Below are 18973 nucleotides of genomic sequence, written 5' to 3' on the forward strand. Positions count from 1 at the left end.
CATATTCCTGGTCAAAATTACTCAACTTCTTGGATGTAATTTATTACAAAAGTTTATGTGTACATGTGAATAGACTATTGTGTTTTTCACAATTAAGATATGTTATGTGAAAATAAATATTTATCCTAACTAATTTTCAATTTGATTTTTATACTGCAAAACCCAGAAGAGGTTTGCAATACCATGTGATATTTGAAATGTCTACCTGACGTGAACGGGCTTCACAAATTAATGAGTGGTAGAGCCCAGCATGGCTCCCTTTTCAAGTGGAATCTCACTGAAGCATGCAAGGCTGTGGGTGCTGCTCCCTGGGTGGAGCCGATGGTGATGTACTTGGTCTGACCTTAACAGTAAGGGTGACACCAGGGACAGCTCAGAGCTCATTGTTCCAGGAAGAGAAGGGGAATGAAGCTCCAGTTTACTACTCGTGAATTGGTCCCCCTTTTCCTGAGAGAGATGATGGGGACAAAGCAGGAGTAGTTGGATCTTTTTAGAGATCAAAAGGTAAGGTCATACAAGTTAAAATGTTTCTGCTCTTCTCAGAACCCTAAATTTCTGCTACTGAAAAACCTTAAGGCCATGAATTGCAATACTATGTACAGAATTGACTCCATCCCTTTTGAGCTTCTTCACGAATTATTAAACCAAAGACTAGAAGTCTCGTAGCCTAAGAATGGTAACAGTGACAACTCAAGCTTCCGCTGCTTCTGTTAGGATTTTACACAAAGTGTATTGTACTACAAACTTAAACATCCATTTCACATAGGAAAAAAAAATACAGAGAAAACCCGTAACTGGTAGGTGTGCAACTAACTAGCACGTTGCAGTAATTCAGGCACAACTGACTTCTGGCTTTGGACATTAATGGAATGAGCTAGATATTTTCTGTGGCTCAGTTTTAGTTATTTACCTGTGCTCATGCAGTTCAAGCAAGTTGTCAGTTCCCTGAGGCAGCTCTACCATCCTCTTGCCTGCATTATTTTTGGAGCTGAGGGAGTTCTACCACAGTGAAAAATTAGACACTGAATTTATGTTAATTAGGACACTTACTACAGCAATGAAATTTTCTTTTGTTTTAAAAGTTGTATCATTGTCTTTTACCAGCATAACTTAGAAGTTGCTTTCCAGACAAAGTAAGATAATTAGCATTGCATTATGTAATGCCTTGCAGATAAGGCAGTTAAAAGGGGATGATGTATTGAGAGTAGAGTTTCCCAGTGAGATGCTAGAATCAGTAACACAAGTCAGATGCAAAGAATTGCATCTTAAAGACTTAGCCCATGTAATTTCTAGTTTCACTTATTTTTTTATATGTTTCTTTGATTATACTAATTCTTGCACTTATCTAAGGAGAGCCTCGTGAAAGAAGTTTTTTGGATTACAGAAACACTTTTTGTTTGTTTTTATGACAGTGTGAGTGATAACATTAAAAGAAATCCTAACTATTTACCCTTGCATACACAAGACATATCATAATGATCATCTTTTTTTGTAATCTGTCTGTATTGCTGGGATCTACCTTATACTGACATAGGTTTCTTTGCCTTGAGTCAAAAGAATGAGAGATGTGATGATAAAACCTCCTTGAGATAACTGACAGCCTGTAAGCCTGTAGAACTTTAACAGTGGTGCCAGTCTACATTAGAGCCACTACTCCCTTAAACCCAAGATGGTATTTGTAAAACCCAGCTCCAGTGTGTTTCAAAAAAATGCCAACAAACAGAACAAAACCGCCCATCTTATTTTGTGAGTCAAGGAATTGTGAAAACAAAATCTGATTTTCCATTTGAGACTTTCTCATTTAAGGACAAGCTGCACAAAGTGTCTTAACATTCTTCCCCATGCTTTATCTGTCTGCATGAGTACTTTTACATTCACACCTAATGTCACTAATAACCCACAATACAGACATAATCAGATGCTGGCATGTAATACCAAGAAGCTAAGTGTTAGATAATCATGTCACACTCCATTACATGATACCATTACACAAAATCAGAAGCTACACTGTAAGTCATCCTCAAAATTAATGGGGATTTAAAAATATTCTAGTGTTCTTTTTCTGAAGCAACATTTCCAAGGATATGGACTACACCTCCTTTCATAAATTAATGTCTTTATTATTTTAAAGCAGCACAATTTTTAGTACAAGTGGATTGCATTTTTTCTATGTGAAATTAAGAAAATTAATCCTCAGATGAGATGGAGAAGCCTACCTGGAGTGCTGTAAAGAAAGCAGATATTTATTGGTAGGCTGTAAGGTTTTGCTAAAGAGCATGTTCACAGGAGAGTGACTGCTAGTTCGCATTGTAATGTTTTATGTTTCAGTGTAAGAACCAGTTCCTATTCATCACAACATGAGCAACTTCTACATTAAAAAATGGGGTTCTTGTTCCCAGAGGAGATTTTGCAGTGCACATTCCCAGTGAAGCAGCTATTTTTACTATAAAATAAGCAAAAATCACAGTACTATATGATAGCACACAAAAAAATCCAGTGTCCCTGGTTTGACTAGGTATCATTCAGAATCTTTGGTGAAAGCTGGTTTTGTGCTTGCCTTGCAAGAGTTCTACAACTGTAATACAAGGGATTGGACAGAAAACACTTACTTCAGAAACTGCAGTATAAAGTATTTCATTCTGCACATATTAACGTCGCAGTATTCCTGATACTCATTCTAAAATAATAATTAGCAAGCCTTACAAATTTCTGCAAAAATGTTTCAAATGTTTCTTCATTATTTTCACAGAAATTACCCCAGGGTTAATTTCATTTTTGATGGAAACATTATTATATTTTTATTCTGTGACTGATTGCCATGTGACATTTTTATCATTCCTTTCTCTAATATACAAACTGGATTGTTTCTCTTTTAGACTGAACTATCAAAAGGTAATTACTCAAGCAAGTACCATGGTTCCTAGAAGTCTGCAACATCATTCCGGTGATGTTAAGACGCGATTAAACACAATCAACAAAAATGCAATAGTTGCTTGGCAACAGGAATCATTACAAAGATTAGCATTTCATTGTGTACACCGGTATCCCAAGAGCTGATTCTTATCTCATCTTGATTTATACTGGCTCAGGGTACATTATCATGAGGGTTTTCTGTAGAAGTACCATCAGTAACAAGCAAAATGCTGGTGCTAGTGCAGCGAGAAACACTGCTTGATGAAGTGGCTCATATGGGTATAAATGTGCTTATGTGCTTGACCGGAGATGGAATGGTCTTTGTCAGTGTACCACTGTGTGAAAGAGAAATATAGAGAATGTTAGTTGCAGCTACATCTAAATGATAGAAATCAAACATGACAGACATAAAAACCTGTGCAGCCATTTAAAATGATCCTAGCATGAGGCTTTCAGCATGGAGCCAAAGACATGACAGGGTAGGAAGCTGCTTTGACACTTAAGCTCCTTCTTTGCATGTGGGACATGCTCTGTTTTTATGCTGAAGGTGTAAAAACAACATGTGGCTTGTCCACATGGAAGGTAGATTCAGCTGTTTAGTTACAAGGCATGCCTGACCTCTCCCTCTGTATGTCCTGTGAGTTTGGCTGAAAGAAAACCATGCACTTGGCCTCCTTCTATACATCATCATTTCTAGCACTGCTCCTCTAGGGCTGAGAGAATGTAGGAAAGAAAGGGCTTGCTCCCTAGTCTGAGAACTTCCATGCACAACATAAGAAAGGGCAAATAACTGCTTGTCTTACAAGTACAGTAAACACCAGACGGGATGGAAAGGCTATCTGGGATTTTGCTGAAGCCAACCTTTCCTTTTGTCCTATCTTTAAGACACTATTCATTGCACTTGGGTATATGCAAAGGTTGGGACTGGCTATTTGTTTGAGAACATAAAAACTTAAAGAAAATGAAAGATTAGGTAAAAAGGATCAAGTATGAGATAGTGTTGCTTGACAGTTTTTCTTGTGCAGAAATAAAATACATGCTTTATATTCACATTTCAGTTACTGAACACGAAATGCAACTATATGAACTTTCATTTAAGAAGGCAATGAATTTATACCTTACCACAGGGAGCTTATGCTATTATTCTCATTTGTATAATAATAAACAAACCAGAACCATACCATTGCCTGAAAATCCACTTCAGCATCAACAAGAGCTTTGGAAATCTGTGCTGCTTGCTGAAAGTGAACATTATCTGAAAAGTGGAAGAGGAAAAAGGTAAACAAAAACTGCTTCTGTAATACTCTGGGGGAATCAAAGCAATATACACACTAGACTCCCCAGCACTGCTGACTGAAACACAGATTAGTTGCAAAAATCGGTATTATTTTATTGACGCAAATGTAACAGCCTTGCCCCTTCATGCTTTTGTTTTGTCAGTAGTAGAATTGCGAACCTGTCTGTAATACTAAAATGTCTAATTAACTGCAACTCACCATCTGCTGTTCCATGAATAAGGAGATATTCAACTTCCTTGAATTTTTCAGCTCTGGCCATTACTGTTGAACTCTAAAATTAAAGGAAAAAAAAGAAAAAAAAGCTGCTATTTATTAGGGTATGACTTGCTACCAACTGAATTTGATTCGTGTTGACACTGTCTGGGGTCCTTCAGCTCAAACCAAGCACAGCCCTGCTTACCCCCCTCTGAAGTGCCATGGGACACGGTCACACATCCAGGGCTGGGTGCCCACACTCAAACCCCCCGCGCCTGCCTGCGACTGTACCGGGGCTGGGGCTGCCAAGGAGCAGGCAGCCGCAGAGGGGAAGAGCTCTGCAGTGAGGTTCACATTCAATCCATGGCCAGCATGGTGGTAGCCTGCAGCACTCTGTGTGCCATAGGTTTCCTGTTTGACTGCAGACAAGTTAAAAAAAATGTTGCCATGGCAACAGCGCACCCTGCCAGAGCAAGGAGTAGATCTTGCAGAGGCTACACATGTTGTCTTCCACAAAAGGTTCACCTGCAGGTAAGGCACCAGAGCTAATACTGCCTCAATCTCCAGAAAAAACAGGTAACAAGAAGTTTAGAAAAATGTGCTCCTGAAATGCCTCAAAGAAAATCACTAGACCAAATCTCTAAATAGAAGTCAAGCTACATTTTGGGAATGGAAACACGATACAGTGATGAAAAGATGAAATAATCAGCGACTATGATTAATCAAGAAATTTAAAACATAGTAACAACATATTCCCTAGAACATTCTAGCCCACCTGCCTTGCTACTGTGACTCAAGACTAAAGACAGTGAGGATTGCAGATAAGATTTTTAATTTGGGCAAAGAAAGGGAGTAGGATGGTGCTCTGCCATGAGCAGAGAAAGAAGAGGAACAACAGGGACAAGACATTTTAGACTTGACAGGACAACCAGTTAATGTGGCAAGAAAAAAATAGTAAAAATTATGAACAGAAGAATTTAGTGATTTGCTTTTTTTCTTCCAAATTTGGTACTAAGGCTGTATCCTTGCACAAGGATTTGTATTTAGTACCCAAAAAAAGTCAAATACATTATACTACCAAGACAAGAAGTGTTCTGATTTCCTTATGTCTCTTGTACACTCATGAATCTTTAAAGCAAGTACAAATATTAAACCCCTTTTCTTATGGCAGAATAGTGTACCAGAACCCTTCCATACATGAAATGAATTCTTTGTATGTATTCAACAAAATCTAAAAACCAAATTCAGCAGAGAGGGCAAAAAACCCCCATCCTCCAGTCTGTAACACTGCAGTTGCCCTCTTTTGATAGTCAAAGGCTAGAGAGCACTAGAAATCCAGTATACAGAAATCCACCAAACGTGGAAGCATGACACTTTCCAATCAGATGATTTGGTATCATGGAGTAAGAACACTTAGCTGTGAGTGCCAAAATATGGAGAGAGCACTTTGATGCACTGAGGAGCACTGGTAAACCAGCTGACCAAAAGAACAAATGAGAAAGAAATGGCCCAGTGAGATTAAAGACAAAAAAACCCCACCAACAACCACAAAAACCCCCAAACCAACCAGTGTCCACATGCAGAGGGAAAATTGACAGATCACCTTGCTAGGCTTTATTGCAGAAAAGCAATGCTGCTTTAAGTAAACCTTCTGTGAGTGGAAGCCTGATTTAAGCTACACTTCTGAGAACTTGACTTGGCAAAAGCAGTTTTAGAAAGAGGATGTCACTATTTTTCCTCTTCAGGCATTAAAAAAAAAATAAAGTTATTTGTAAAAACACTTCAGAAAGAAGAAGCATATGAGATAGTTTCTCTGCTTTTTTATCACTGGTGATACTTCACTTGCAGTACTCACACTCAACATGAAGAGTCCCTTCCCTAAAACATGCTTTAAGGACACAGTACCTTTGTGTCCTTAAAGAAGGTTGCAAGACAGGCAGCACTCTCAAGTAGGCAGAGTTAGACAACAAAGCAACAGCAACTGAACAAACCTTAAGTGGACAGCCAAAAAAATGCAACTTTATTTACCACTTGTGTTTTACAGTTACACTGCTAGGACAAAGGCTCTGAGAAGGTAACGTGAACAAGTACTGAGAATTAGGCCCTACTGAGTGTAACTGGCTTTTCTAAAGATCACACAGCAGTCAACATTTTATCAGCACTCCACAAACAAGTTAAGGTTTGGCTGAAATTGAAGGTCTCTCTCCCTTTAGCATATTCTCAGATAATAGAACAAATGTCAAATCAGTACAAGATGGCATATTTACAAAATTGTACCCTGTTTTGCATAACCTAATGATGCAGCAGTTCTTAAGGACTGAACATTTCAAATCTGCTAGAAAAAGATTGCCAAATCTATGACTGTTTCAAACACTTGCCAAAAGCATATCAAATTCAGAGTGAACTGCAAAATAATGTTCTCACAAGTTGAACAGTCTCTTCAGTATGCTTTACATGGCTACTGTGTCTGACCTCCAGAGCTCTGCCCTGATTCCGTCTCAAGTCTTTTGCATCAGGGATGTTTCTTCCAGGCCGCCAGATTCTCTGCCGTTCAGTCTAGGATTATATTAGGAGCACTTGCTTGCTCCTCTCTTACACAGCTCTAATTTTTAATAGTTTACAACTACATTAAAAGACACTGAACATACCTAATTAGCCCACTTGGGAGCGTGAGTCCTCCCTCAGACTTGACTCCTGACAAACAATATTTAACATCTCAGATTCTCTGCCTTCAATAAAGTGAAACTTAATGTCACAGAAATACAAGGCAGGATGTACCCCTCTTACCACAACTAGCTTCTTGAGTCTATATATTCAGTCATCAATAATACTCTACATGTTAGGAATGTGCCTAGCAGTGCTCATCTTTTCTAAGGAGGTGTGTACACCATCTCATTTCTTTTAAATCAGGGTGCATAGCACAGTTTATGCAACTTTTCACTTTTCATGCCAGCTTTACAGCAATGCAGTAGGATAGAGAATATATGAGGCAGCACACAAACCTGACAGCACAGTGCAAGCTTTAACAGCTTCAGCTCTATGTACTAGCTTTCAGCGCAGATTCCGCATTCACCTCAAAAACCATTCATTTCAGTAAACAGCTCTCATAAGTGTCAAGGGACCAGGAGGCTGGCTATTGGGACTGGGACATGGATCAAAGGGGCTGTAAGCCAGGAACATACTGGGCTGAAGTCAGTAAGGGTCTTCAGCAATAACAAAATCCCACAACACTGTCACGGGGGCTACATGAAAACCAACAAACTCACTTCTCAAGCTACCCCACCCTCCAGGTTAAAAGTAAAGTCCAAGTACTATATTATTTGGAGCTTTTAACAACAAACAGGATTTAAGTTGCATTTTCCGTTCTCTAGGAGCAGCAGCGAAGTGTGACAATCTGATCTAGGCAATTACTCCTCCTCCATCTAGCCACCATTCTCCCCAATTAGTCCTCTGAGTAACACATTTGAAACCTTTAGCTCTTTGGTACTGGCAGTTTCAACGTGGCCATTGCCAGCAATGGATACCATGCCAAGAAAATCCGACTCCTGGCTTGAAAGGATTAAACAGTCCTCTGTTGCCATCTGTGCCGTGAAGCTGGTGAGTGACTTTGTGCACCCAGAGCGTTAACGTTCGTTCTGCACAGCGACAGGAACTTGTATTTACACTGCTACCTCGCAGACCTCCTACTGTTCCCACTGCCTTAAAGAAACACATTTGGAAAAAGGCAGGCAGGAGGCTGCAGGCTGCTGGTCAGTTCCTGCTGGGCCCAGTAGCTCAGTGGTTAGAAGGGGGAGACAGACACAGTACCAAGCTGTCCAGCAGGCACTACCATTGTCCCCAGTCTTGACCAGAACGTCTCACATAGCAGTTGACAACACTAGAGTACTGTAAATATAGGTCAAGCCACATGTTTCAGTACATATATGTCTGTATTTATATGTTTTATCATACTTGTAAATCAATGCAACAATGCCCACCCTTTTTGCTACCCATGACACTTTTTTAATGCACACAACAGTGCTATCTGTCCTCTACCCTTCTTACCAACCCAAACACAGAGAATGCTCTATCTCCTCCTCTAACATCAATGTTTGGTTCCAGCATCACCATGGCTGGACTCTTCTGTGAAACATTCCAATAACCAGGGCACAAAGTACCCCTCAGATTCTTCACAGTTTTCCCACCACCACTGTATTTTCACCTCAGCCTGAAGTTTCCCAAAACCTAACAGAATGTTTGGTTGCTCTGCCCTATGCCCAGCTACCTGTGACTTCGAAAAGCCCTTGAGGCAACAAAAATCATCTGGCACATGGAAGAGGAAGTCAAACAATTGATTAATAATAGTGTAACAATGACAAACAATCTACATGCAATTTGCTTTCAGCAGGACTAATGCAAATTCCCTCACTCCTGTGAAAACCCTGGTCATTTTAGAACAACTTTGGACATTCTCTGTTTATGGAGATTTCAGTCCTGACACTGCTGGCTCTCAGTTGGTCTGCAATTTGATATGATCACAGTAGCCTACCTGTCAAAGTTTTCTAGTATTGAGGAAATTTTGCTTTCCCTGCAAAAAACCTGCAGATTCCTAAAGCAGGGAAGTTCACACAACACCCATTAAAAAAAATTACATTTCAGAAAGAAAAGGAGTACATTTGTTTTTGTGAAAAATGTTTAAGATAAAGCATTCTTTGCTCACAAACATATAAATTTCAAAACAAATTTGTTTTTTGGTGGTTAAAATAGAAGTTTTTACAGCTTGTTTTACAGTCTGCAAAGTAGTCAAATGGAAGTGAATTAAAAAAAAAAAAAAAACAACCCAAAACACTAACACACTAAACAAACAACAGAAACCCCACACCAGTCACTAAGAGGAAGCTACTTTGTGCAAATCCAAACACACGAGACTACAGCCTCTAACAGTACAGTGCAACAGTTCTAGCAGGAAAGAAGACACAAACTTATTTCTCTGCACAGGGAAAGAACTAAAGTGTTTGAAGAACAATATACCAGTTTAGAAATGAAACATCACACACAAAAAAAGGAGATAAAGTGATTTCTTTCTTACATTATAGTTCTTCAGATTATCATTTTCTGTAGGAAGGCCCATGTACCGCTCTGTGTATATTGAATCTGAAATTTTAAAAATCCCAAAATTAGAATCTGCTACTTAATTTTCAATCTGTCTGCCATCAATTTTCCCATCAATACAAGCAGTAACAATGCATACTGGAAATCAGGTTTTCCACAATGAGGGGTGTAGGTAACCATCGTTATTCAGAATAGTTAATCTTGTTGCCATGGACACCTGAATGCTGAATATTAATATAGTACTTTGTGTTAGTGTTTCCTTATTGTTATTCTTTCAGTAATCCTAAAAAAATGACTGAAGATGTTGCAGTAAATAACTAGATCTGAAAAAAAATCTTATTTATTTTTCTAAATATTTACTACCAAAAATCTATACTATGAAATTACAGTAGCATATTAGGATTCAGCTTGGGTGAGAAAAAAGCAAAATTGATTTTCCACATATTTTTTTGCCATGTTATCATTTTCAGATTTGCAGCTTTGTTTTAAACCATACAAACTAATGCTCTGCTGCCATATTCTAACGTCCATTTGACTTCTCATCAAAGTTGTTGCACTAGAGATTTTTTATGCTGAATATGTATGCCTCCTTAATCCTTCATTTAAGTAGGTAAAAGTGGAATTATAGAGATCTTGATCATTAAAAAAATATTTCCTGTCATACTGTAATATTCACGTCCAAAATATCATGAAGACGTCCCCAACAGACTACTGCTACTGCCTGGCAGCATGATCTGATCTGCTGAATTAGCTATTATACAGCCTCTGTGCTAGTTGCAAAATGATAAATTATGCCTTCTTTAGCAGTGGTTTGCCAGGGAAAGCTTTCCCTTGAATGTTTTTGGACAAATAAAAATGAGGAAAATGTCAAAATGTGTTCAGATTGTACCACCACCTATTTATAACTTTAAGTAATTTTTTTAATCTGGGAGGAGAGCCCCTATAACTAGCCCATTTCTAGCCTCATGCAACTACTTGAAACCTTATGCTCAAAAGGCTTGAAGCATGTAGAGACTTGTCCATTTGATCAGGTTTTTCTCACATCAAGCTACTCTCAAGATGGATTAGATTTATAAAATCCAAATTTGACATGCTAAAAAAACCCTGACCAACCAACCTAAGGCAATTCAAATCCTATTTTGGTACTTTTAGAGAGTAAATTGCAATGCAAGTTCAAAGCTAATCCTCACAGTTCATTCTTATAAGTGAAGTTTCATTTCAAAGACACAAAACTTCAACTGCAATGGATTTCTGACACACAACACTGTGTGTCATCAAAGCAAATGTACACACATTACAGCAGTACTACCAATATTACGATGATTTTGTCTTCATTAATGGGTAAAGAGGTTACCTGAAGTTACGGATGTGACTTTTTAAGATGGGAAATAATTCAGCGAATTGGTTTAATTTCAAAATGCAGTGACCACGACCTCATAAAAACAGACCAAGTGGCATTTACGTGGCATCTAGTAGATAATCCAAAGTTCTGCGCTACGAATCCACACTTTGCAGCGTGTGCACTGGAAGACATATGGGAATCCTTGTAACAAGGAAGCCCTCACATACCATAATATTGCCAGCGTGACACGGGGGCAACCGCTATTCCACACTTGAACACGCCGCTTCCAGAGCCAAGCACCATGGAGGTCACATATCCCCCATAAGACTGAGAAGAAAACATTGCTGTTATTTTAGTCAGAAGGGAAAGGATGGGGCCCATCTGCTACACAGTTCATCAGGCATTTATGGGATCAGCGTTTTTCATATTAATGAACTCCATTCTGAATTTGGGTCAGATCTCAGCCAGCCTGCTCAGTCGGGGAAACAGGCACCAAACAGCGCATGGCAGCTGTGGCACTGATGAATGAGAGCTCGGTGGGGAAAAAGGGCGCAAACGCTGCCCAACTGTGACTCAGCTGAGGATGACTGCGTTTGGTAGCGCTGTAGGCAGCAGCAAGAGACAGGAAACGAGACACTGCTGAACCGCTGTGTCCCTTCCCGTGCTGGGGGAGTGGGTGGAAGCAGAGCTCTGGCCCACAGTGTGCTCTGATGAGTAGTTGCAACAGGGCATCCAAAAATTTCCAGCTCCCTTGGAGCAGGCCTATGATAACTCGCTCCCTAACTCTCCCCCAAAGTGTCAGGAGCAAGACTGTGACTGGGGAGTGAAGGATCTGCTGAGTTTGTGGGAGGAACTGTGCAACAACACACCCGTTGCTGTACACAGAAAATTTACTCACAGTCTAGCTTGATACACAGATGAGTAAATATCTGACACACTTGAGCATCCAGGCAGCAAGATACCTAAACACTGTCACCAACCGCCCAAATGACTGCCCTCACAAGAGTTTGAATGGGTTATTTAGGAAAATGTGCCCACCCACATTCAAAAACAAGAGCTATTTTTGGATCTCATTCCTGTCTTAAAACCAGATTACAGGCAAAGGGAATTGCATCTTATTTCAAAGTCCTTAAATGTTTGCTCCAGCTTCAATTCCCAGGTCTTTCCAATGAGATTAGCAAAGTAATGCAAGCACTTAGTAATTAAACACTGTATAAATGCCTAACCTGGCCACAGTAAAGGTACTACTGCTGAATCTATAGCAAACAAAATCCATGTACATAATGACAGGCTGACAATGAGAGGCTGACAGTCTAAAAACTCAAGATATAAAGAAAACCTGTTTGCCTACAGGTTCAATGTCCAGGATGCATAATCCCAACAGAGCTCCAAAAAGGAATGTTCTTCTACTATTCATCCTGAGGGTCATAAGGACTTAAGATGGGAATGCATCAAATCATCAATTTCTGCAGAAAGAATTTTCCTTTCATTACAGTTAGTACCATTATATGTGATTTCCTATAACAGAGATGTTTACCCCCAGAAGAAAAGCTATTAAAGACACCATATTGCCATCAAGCAATTTATTCATTAGTGCCTGTCACCTGCAGTGCCCAAATTTCAGTTAATTTAAATCAGCACTGCAATCACTAACACTATATACACATTTAGCTTTGTAGCTGAGGGGGTATGTGCATGCTATTAAACGATTAAATATTTCCATCTACTGTGCCAGGTTTTTAAGATGCATCAAGTTAGAGAAATCTGGCCTCTGGTTGCAAATACCATGATAACCATCCCACACAGCTGGCTCGAGTGTAATTTCACATCTTTTCTAAAATCAGTCATCCAACTGAAGAAATACTGTTGAATACATACTTGGGTTTTGTTTTGTTTTTTTTTTTTTTTTAGTATAGGTTCATACTGTACACAGGAACTTGGCAGCATCCATTTAAATTGGTTTTTAATTCCTCTAGTAGTCCTAATTTCTCTTACAAAGGCTCCTGAATGATTGCAAAAGCGCAACGTATAAATGCACTTTTTAAGATGAACTTCATCAGCTCAAGTACTGGATTGTGCTGTGACCCCAGGAGTGCCTCACATGAAGCACTACAGGGTCTCACAAACATGACAGCACAACAAATAGTTGTGAAAATTAAACAGTATTCCCGCCAAAATTATTTGAGTACTTACCCAACCCCAAATAGCTATTCTGTCCTTATCAACAAAGCTCATTTCAGAAAACTTTCTGAAAGCAAACAGAATAATTAAACACTTAACAGACTGCAAATATCTGCCATTCTACAGACGTGCCTATTTCCTATCAAGTCTTCCTCTTTGTATTGTACAAACAAGCATTTCCCACTTCATCATAGCGACTGCACATGAAAACATATGATGATTCAGGCACGTGTGTCTTTAGGAAATTTAGAAAAACATATGTGCATATGATACTCTGAAACCCCTCAACCCATACTCACTGAACATTTGTATTGTATCAGGTCAGATTTCACTACCAGCCTTGTCTTTTTTTTTAAAGATGCACAAAAATCAAATTGCAGCAATAAGGAACAGACCAACACAGGGAAATGCAGTCACCATAAAAAAAAAATCAAGAAGATTGTGAAATTGTTTAAGCTCCTTAACATTTTAAAATCCCACATAAAAAAACCCTGTAAGATCAAGTTTCATTGCAATTCTGGGAGATCTATACTGAGACTGTTTATTTTAGTGAGGTTCTACAAGCATAAACCAAGTGACAAATGTGAACTACGATTTGAAGGCTGAGTATTTCTCATAATTCTGCGACAACAGAAACTTGCTAATGCTTGAAGTAAAACTTCCATCTCCAAGTTCCTTGGTAGCGTGTTCTTCTACTAATATGACACATATCATCTCTATAAAATCATCTCCATAAAATCAGAGACATGGTTAACTGGTATTACAGCATTAACTCTCCTCTCTTTTTAAGCATAAAATCATGGTGGGCATATAAATGACGCACTGCAGTGTACGAAATTAAGCCGAATGTAGTTATTTTTTGCCGATGACGATTTGAAACCTTCACCTTTTTTCCCCCTACACGATAAGCACATAAAAGAAGGAGCAGGTGTTGACCTTTCCCTGTAGCTCACCTGGCTGCTGCTATCTGATCTTCCACTTCATAGGTTCCCAGCCTCCGGTTTATTGCGTGCATGATTTGATCCCCCTGGTAGCCGCTGCCCCTGCCGTCGAAGCTGGCCACGATGACGCGCTCCGTGCTGGCCAGGTAAGTCGCCCAGCTGATCCGGTAGGCTTGGTCTACTTTCTGACTACAAGGTCCTGCATACCTAGGGGAAAAATGTCACAAAATTCAGGCATTTACTCCCCACATATTCTCACACCAAGCATTACTGCTGACAATTTTGGCCTTTAAAACAGGATAAACTTTCAAATTAAACCGAGGAAACAAGAAAAGCATCACTGACTTACTCCAGTGTGCCACTAAAAGCAGTATGTTTTTTTTAAACTTCAGCTGTTAATCAAGAAAGCAGGCTGAATTTTTTGTTGCTGTTGTTGTTGTTGTTGTTTTACTTCTTTCTGTTCTAATAAGAAACCTTCATTATTTTGACTTAAGGCAGCTTATCAGATCCTAGCAAGTTTTCTTCTGTTTTGGCACATCTAGTCACCTAAGTTTCAAAGTGATATTCTGTATTTCTGTTCCATTCACCCATGATTTATTTGGTTTAAGTCTGAAATCAGTGAATAGCCTTCAACTGGAAAAATTAAAAATACCCTTTTCTATGTCTTATCGGTCTGAACTAATTTTTATGCAGACTGAGAAAAAGGAAGCAAAACTATAATTGTAACTTTTTACTTAAAATATTTCAGAAGCACTTGATCACTATGAAATCATACTGAGTGCCTTGATGGTAAAATTCTGTGCAGTGCACTTCTCTAGCCACTGTTCAACAGAGTAAGAAATAGAAAATGGCTCCTATGGCTCTATAGCCCACTTTTATCAGTTTTATGAGCACAGAATAAACTACTGGGAATTTAATTCAAGCTATGGATCCATATACTTCCAAAGTAATTTCTGCTACTGAGATCATTCTGACCCAGAGGTGATCCTGACAAAGGTCCAGGTAAGTCAATAAACATAGTATCATAACCAAAACAAGTCTTAAGAAGCCAAAAGCACTGGCTGTTCATTAAAATGTTCAATGGCACATCAAAAAGTGCTACTAAATTGCATTATATAAAGCTGCATCTAACAACTAACAGCCAGTTTCCTTATAGAGTCACCTTTTTTGTAAAAAAGGAGTAACTTAACATTTTTCTATTAATGCATAGCTAAAATTCAGTAATTCACATTTAGAAGAAAACATAGCAGGATGAACAGAAGTGCCTGAGGAAGACCAGACCAATCAACACTTGCTCATGGGCTTTTATTTATGAAAAAAATACACAGCAAATGCAGTCCTGACCACAGGATGATGTTTGTCAACATTGACTGACAGTCAAATATCACAGAAAACATGCAATGTCACACACACTACTTCAGCTTTAGGATACAAAGCTTATTCAAGGTTTCATTCTGGATTGTGATTTCATCAAAGATTACTCCTAAGGAACATCATGAGCAGAGGAGAAGGTAAGCTAACATGAACATCCTGGCTGTTAAATCACATAGAATGTATCAGCGCCAGTGCCAGAGCATGTGCTCATTAAGCATTACATCATCTTAGGGCACAGGAATTCACCATGAACTGGGATAAACCCCTATTTTCCATTCCATCTTAAAACTACTTCAAGAAGTAATTAGAAAACATTCCAGTTTTGTGTTTCCTTATTAAGAACATTTGAAGTAGATGAAAGTGATTATTAACACAACACTGCCATGTGGTTGAAAACTTACACATCAAGGAGCAGAGGATGCTTCTTTGATTCATCAAAATGGGGAGGCAGAATCATTTGATACCACAGGTCTAAAAGTGAAAAGAGTTTGACTTAGGTCAGCTCTCCCGTGGAATTACTTGACATGCATTACCATTCACACAAGAGAACATTTGAGCCACCCCCTAAAATTATAGAGAAGTTTAACTGGTCTGTCCTAATATATACATGTAGAAGTTCCTAGCTATTCATTTTAAAAAATATTTTACAGCTAAACTAGCTGAAAGTAATAAAATCTGGGGAATCAACATGCCGTCTCATGACATTATTCTAAGCTTACATGTGAAACTCATTATGTCTCTACAGTAGTAAATCTAACACAGGTTCAAAAATAAAATTTCTCTCCCAGCAGAGGAAAGAAATTCTATATTATTTTGAACCTGACAGATAGACTTTGCTTGACAGTTTGTAAAGCATCCCAGAAACATATCCAAGTATCTATTATTTTTGAAGCAATATTGATTCCAGTTCCATTCATGTTATTCGTCCTACTGAAATTGGCTGTGAGCTGAACATTTTAAAGGCACACCCTGAAAGTTTTGCAAACTGAATGACTCAATTGTTCACTCATGAATTTTAAGTGAACTGATGCTGCAATGCTGATGGACTGCACTGCAGTAATAGTCAGAATGCAAATCTTACAGAAATTTGCCCAGATACAAATATGCAAGGCATCAGAACACTGCAACAAAACCAAACTAAATTGAACACATTAAAATACTAATTTTAACCTTTGCATACTCTATAGTCACAGGGGTGAATTTTTTCTCTAATAACCTACATGGATTTGTGAGCAGACTGGAAGCTTTAAGTAGGACTACATAAATGGATTTGCTTCTCCTACTTTTGATATCAAAAATAGATTCCCCTTACCCAAAAGCTTTTACCCTGAAGACATGAAGTAGTAAGAACAAAGAGGAATTAAAAAAAAAAATGAATATACAACTGATAGCATGAAGAACATCTTTAAATCTCCATCTTGCCTGGAAGATTTCATCTTTAGCCCTATTAAAAATGTGACAGAAATAAAAGACAGAAAACACAAAGATAAAGAGAATTATTATATAAATAAGGTAACAGGGAAAGAAGGGAGGCATCAAAAAGAACAGTTAGCAATGACTGACCTAACTCAATGCAGTTTGTAAAATGGAATTCCATTAAGAATATCTGCTCATTTTATCAGGAAGAAGTTTGTCATGAAGAGAAAAGCTAGTAGCAAAGGCTGGAGCAAGTACAGTTTAGACAGGTACCAGGCCTCCCACTGCTGGGCTCTTCGATGCTGCTCAGCCTAAGAGCACACCAAGCACATTCCTCTACCCAAATTCTGAGGGGGCACCACTCACAAGGCATTAACAGTTCATTATCTAACATTTTGTTTCGGTCTGTACTAAGGTTTATGCAGTCTCAGAGCACGAATGTGCTTTCAAGAATGATTATTCAATTGAAATCTATTCAACATATTTAACCCCCACCCTCCCCACATAAAGTCAAAAGCCATAGAGTTGAAATGTTGCTTAAATGTTTTTTCAAGATTTTTTCATTTAGACTGTCTGCTTTTTCACAGTATCTGAACTTCTCCACTCTCCCAACCTGCTAACACAAACCAAGGTGACTTGCACGTGTAAATCAGAAAGACCTACTTGAATTTATAATGTAATTTAAATTTAACAATGTTAAAGAGTTTTGGGATTGTGCCCCAACCTCATTTCTCTTATTGATTTAATGTGCTGTTAGAGACTTCTGGTTTCTAGTTTATTATAAAGGAAAAAGGAGTTAAGCCACTTCATCATGAAAACATGAAGATACCACACTATGGAAAAAGCACATTTTGGATAAGAACATTTTGGGATTTCAGAAAATAACCGAGAATATTTGGAGATGTCCAAAAAAAAAAATAATCTTGCCTCTAAGTTCTGAATAACTGCAAGAATTCCCATTGCACCCATCTGTCCTGTCATGCCCCTCAGCAGAAGACCTTGAACCACTTGGTGAAAAGGGCGGGGGTGGGAGGGGAAAGGTAAAAGACATTTTTGAACTTACCATATCCACCTATGCTAAGGGAGCCAAATTTTTTTGAAGGCATCTGAATATCTTTCAATGAATTTTCCAGTTCAGTGTTATTTTCCAAGTATCTGAGGACTAAATAACAAAGTAAGATTCAAAGACTAAACAGATTTTTTTCAAATGCACTGCTCTTTAATTATGGACTTTAAATATTAAACCTGAGATGATGGCAACTTATATTGCAGTTTTAGTTTACTGCAGTTTTTGTTTTTCCTCTCAGATTCAACATTTACAGTATAGTTTTCCTTCAGTTCTTTTTTCCCTGTTTTTCATCTAAATATCGTTTCAGAAAAACTGAACAATTAATCAGTAAATACGTCATATACACGACTTAATGTATTCTAGCCCTGTGTATAATGTTAAATAAACTCAAGCTATATAATTTATTCTTCTGGTAATTATTTGAAGTAAAACTTACCCTTTATAACTGACATTTTTATTATTATACTATGCAAGGAGAAGAAAATTAGAATAAATTTAAAGTGCAATTTTCTGGCATATTATAAATTATAGACAATCCCATACCTTCATCATCAGTGCTTCTGTGCAGGGTAGACATGGGCAGGCCAGGACCTGTTAACAGGGCACAAAACCTTCATGTTTGCATGCTGGCTTGAAACACAGCCCCCGTGAAGTAATTGGAAACGGGTGAATCATAAAAGCTCAGAACTTGTTTCCCTCCAGTCTGCTCAAGCTAAATTTTAGGTTTTTAGGAATTTAGCGGGGCCCAAATTCAAGCCACAGGATCCCACAGAATGTTCAGACTGACTCAAAGATGAACCACATGACTGTGAGGCATTGAAGAACAGAATTTCCCTCTTTAGCAAAGCTCATGCCTTACTTGTGGACAGTGGTGTGGCCGTCAGGAAACCTTGACACAGGGACCACAGCAGCTGTCTTCAACCACTTTTACAGTCTGACAGAAAATCTGTCTGCTGTCTGTCCTTCTAGCCCATGGATTAGGAAGATCTTGGCATACATTTAAATTTAAAGTAATTTTGGAGATGATTTTATTTTTCCCAGCCTTGGATGAATTTAACCCCTGTACTATGTGGCAGGAGCACTTAGAGGTCACCCTCAGTCTACAGTCCCTCTGCTTACCTTATGATTACATTAGTTGGATTTTCTTCTTGAC

At 38.5% G+C, this 18973-nt stretch overlaps 1 protein-coding gene across 2 annotated transcripts in view; it reads right to left on the reverse strand.

Annotated features, from left to right (window-relative positions):
- The window catches only part of DPP4 (dipeptidyl peptidase 4), a 75462-nt gene that overhangs the window by 33062 nt on the left and 23427 nt on the right, over positions 1-18973 (reverse strand). The window contains exons 17-26 of one of the 2 annotated variants that reach the window (XM_041403575.1): positions 18364-18411; positions 17815-17913; positions 15737-15806; positions 13974-14168; positions 13033-13087; positions 11067-11166; positions 9475-9539; positions 4410-4482; positions 4095-4168; positions 1952-3248 (exon numbers count right to left, since the gene is read on the reverse strand). In XM_041403575.1, coding sequence (XP_041259509.1) covers positions 3150-3248; positions 4095-4168; positions 4410-4482; positions 9475-9539; positions 11067-11166; positions 13033-13087; positions 13974-14168; positions 15737-15806; positions 17815-17913; positions 18364-18411 — 878 coding nt within the window. In that variant the 3' untranslated portion in view covers positions 1952-3149. Of the gene's footprint in view, positions 1-1951; positions 3249-4094; positions 4169-4409; positions 4483-9474; positions 9540-11066; positions 11167-13032; positions 13088-13973; positions 14169-15736; positions 15807-17814; positions 17914-18363; positions 18412-18973 lie in introns of those variants that run through there. The other variant, XR_005952570.1, reaches the window with a different exon arrangement.

This window comes from Onychostruthus taczanowskii, unplaced genomic scaffold (assembly GCF_017590055.1).
Source record: "Onychostruthus taczanowskii isolate IOZ18803 unplaced genomic scaffold, ASM1759005v1 scaffold20, whole genome shotgun sequence".
NCBI classification, from domain to species: Eukaryota; Metazoa; Chordata; class Aves; order Passeriformes; family Passeridae; genus Onychostruthus; species Onychostruthus taczanowskii.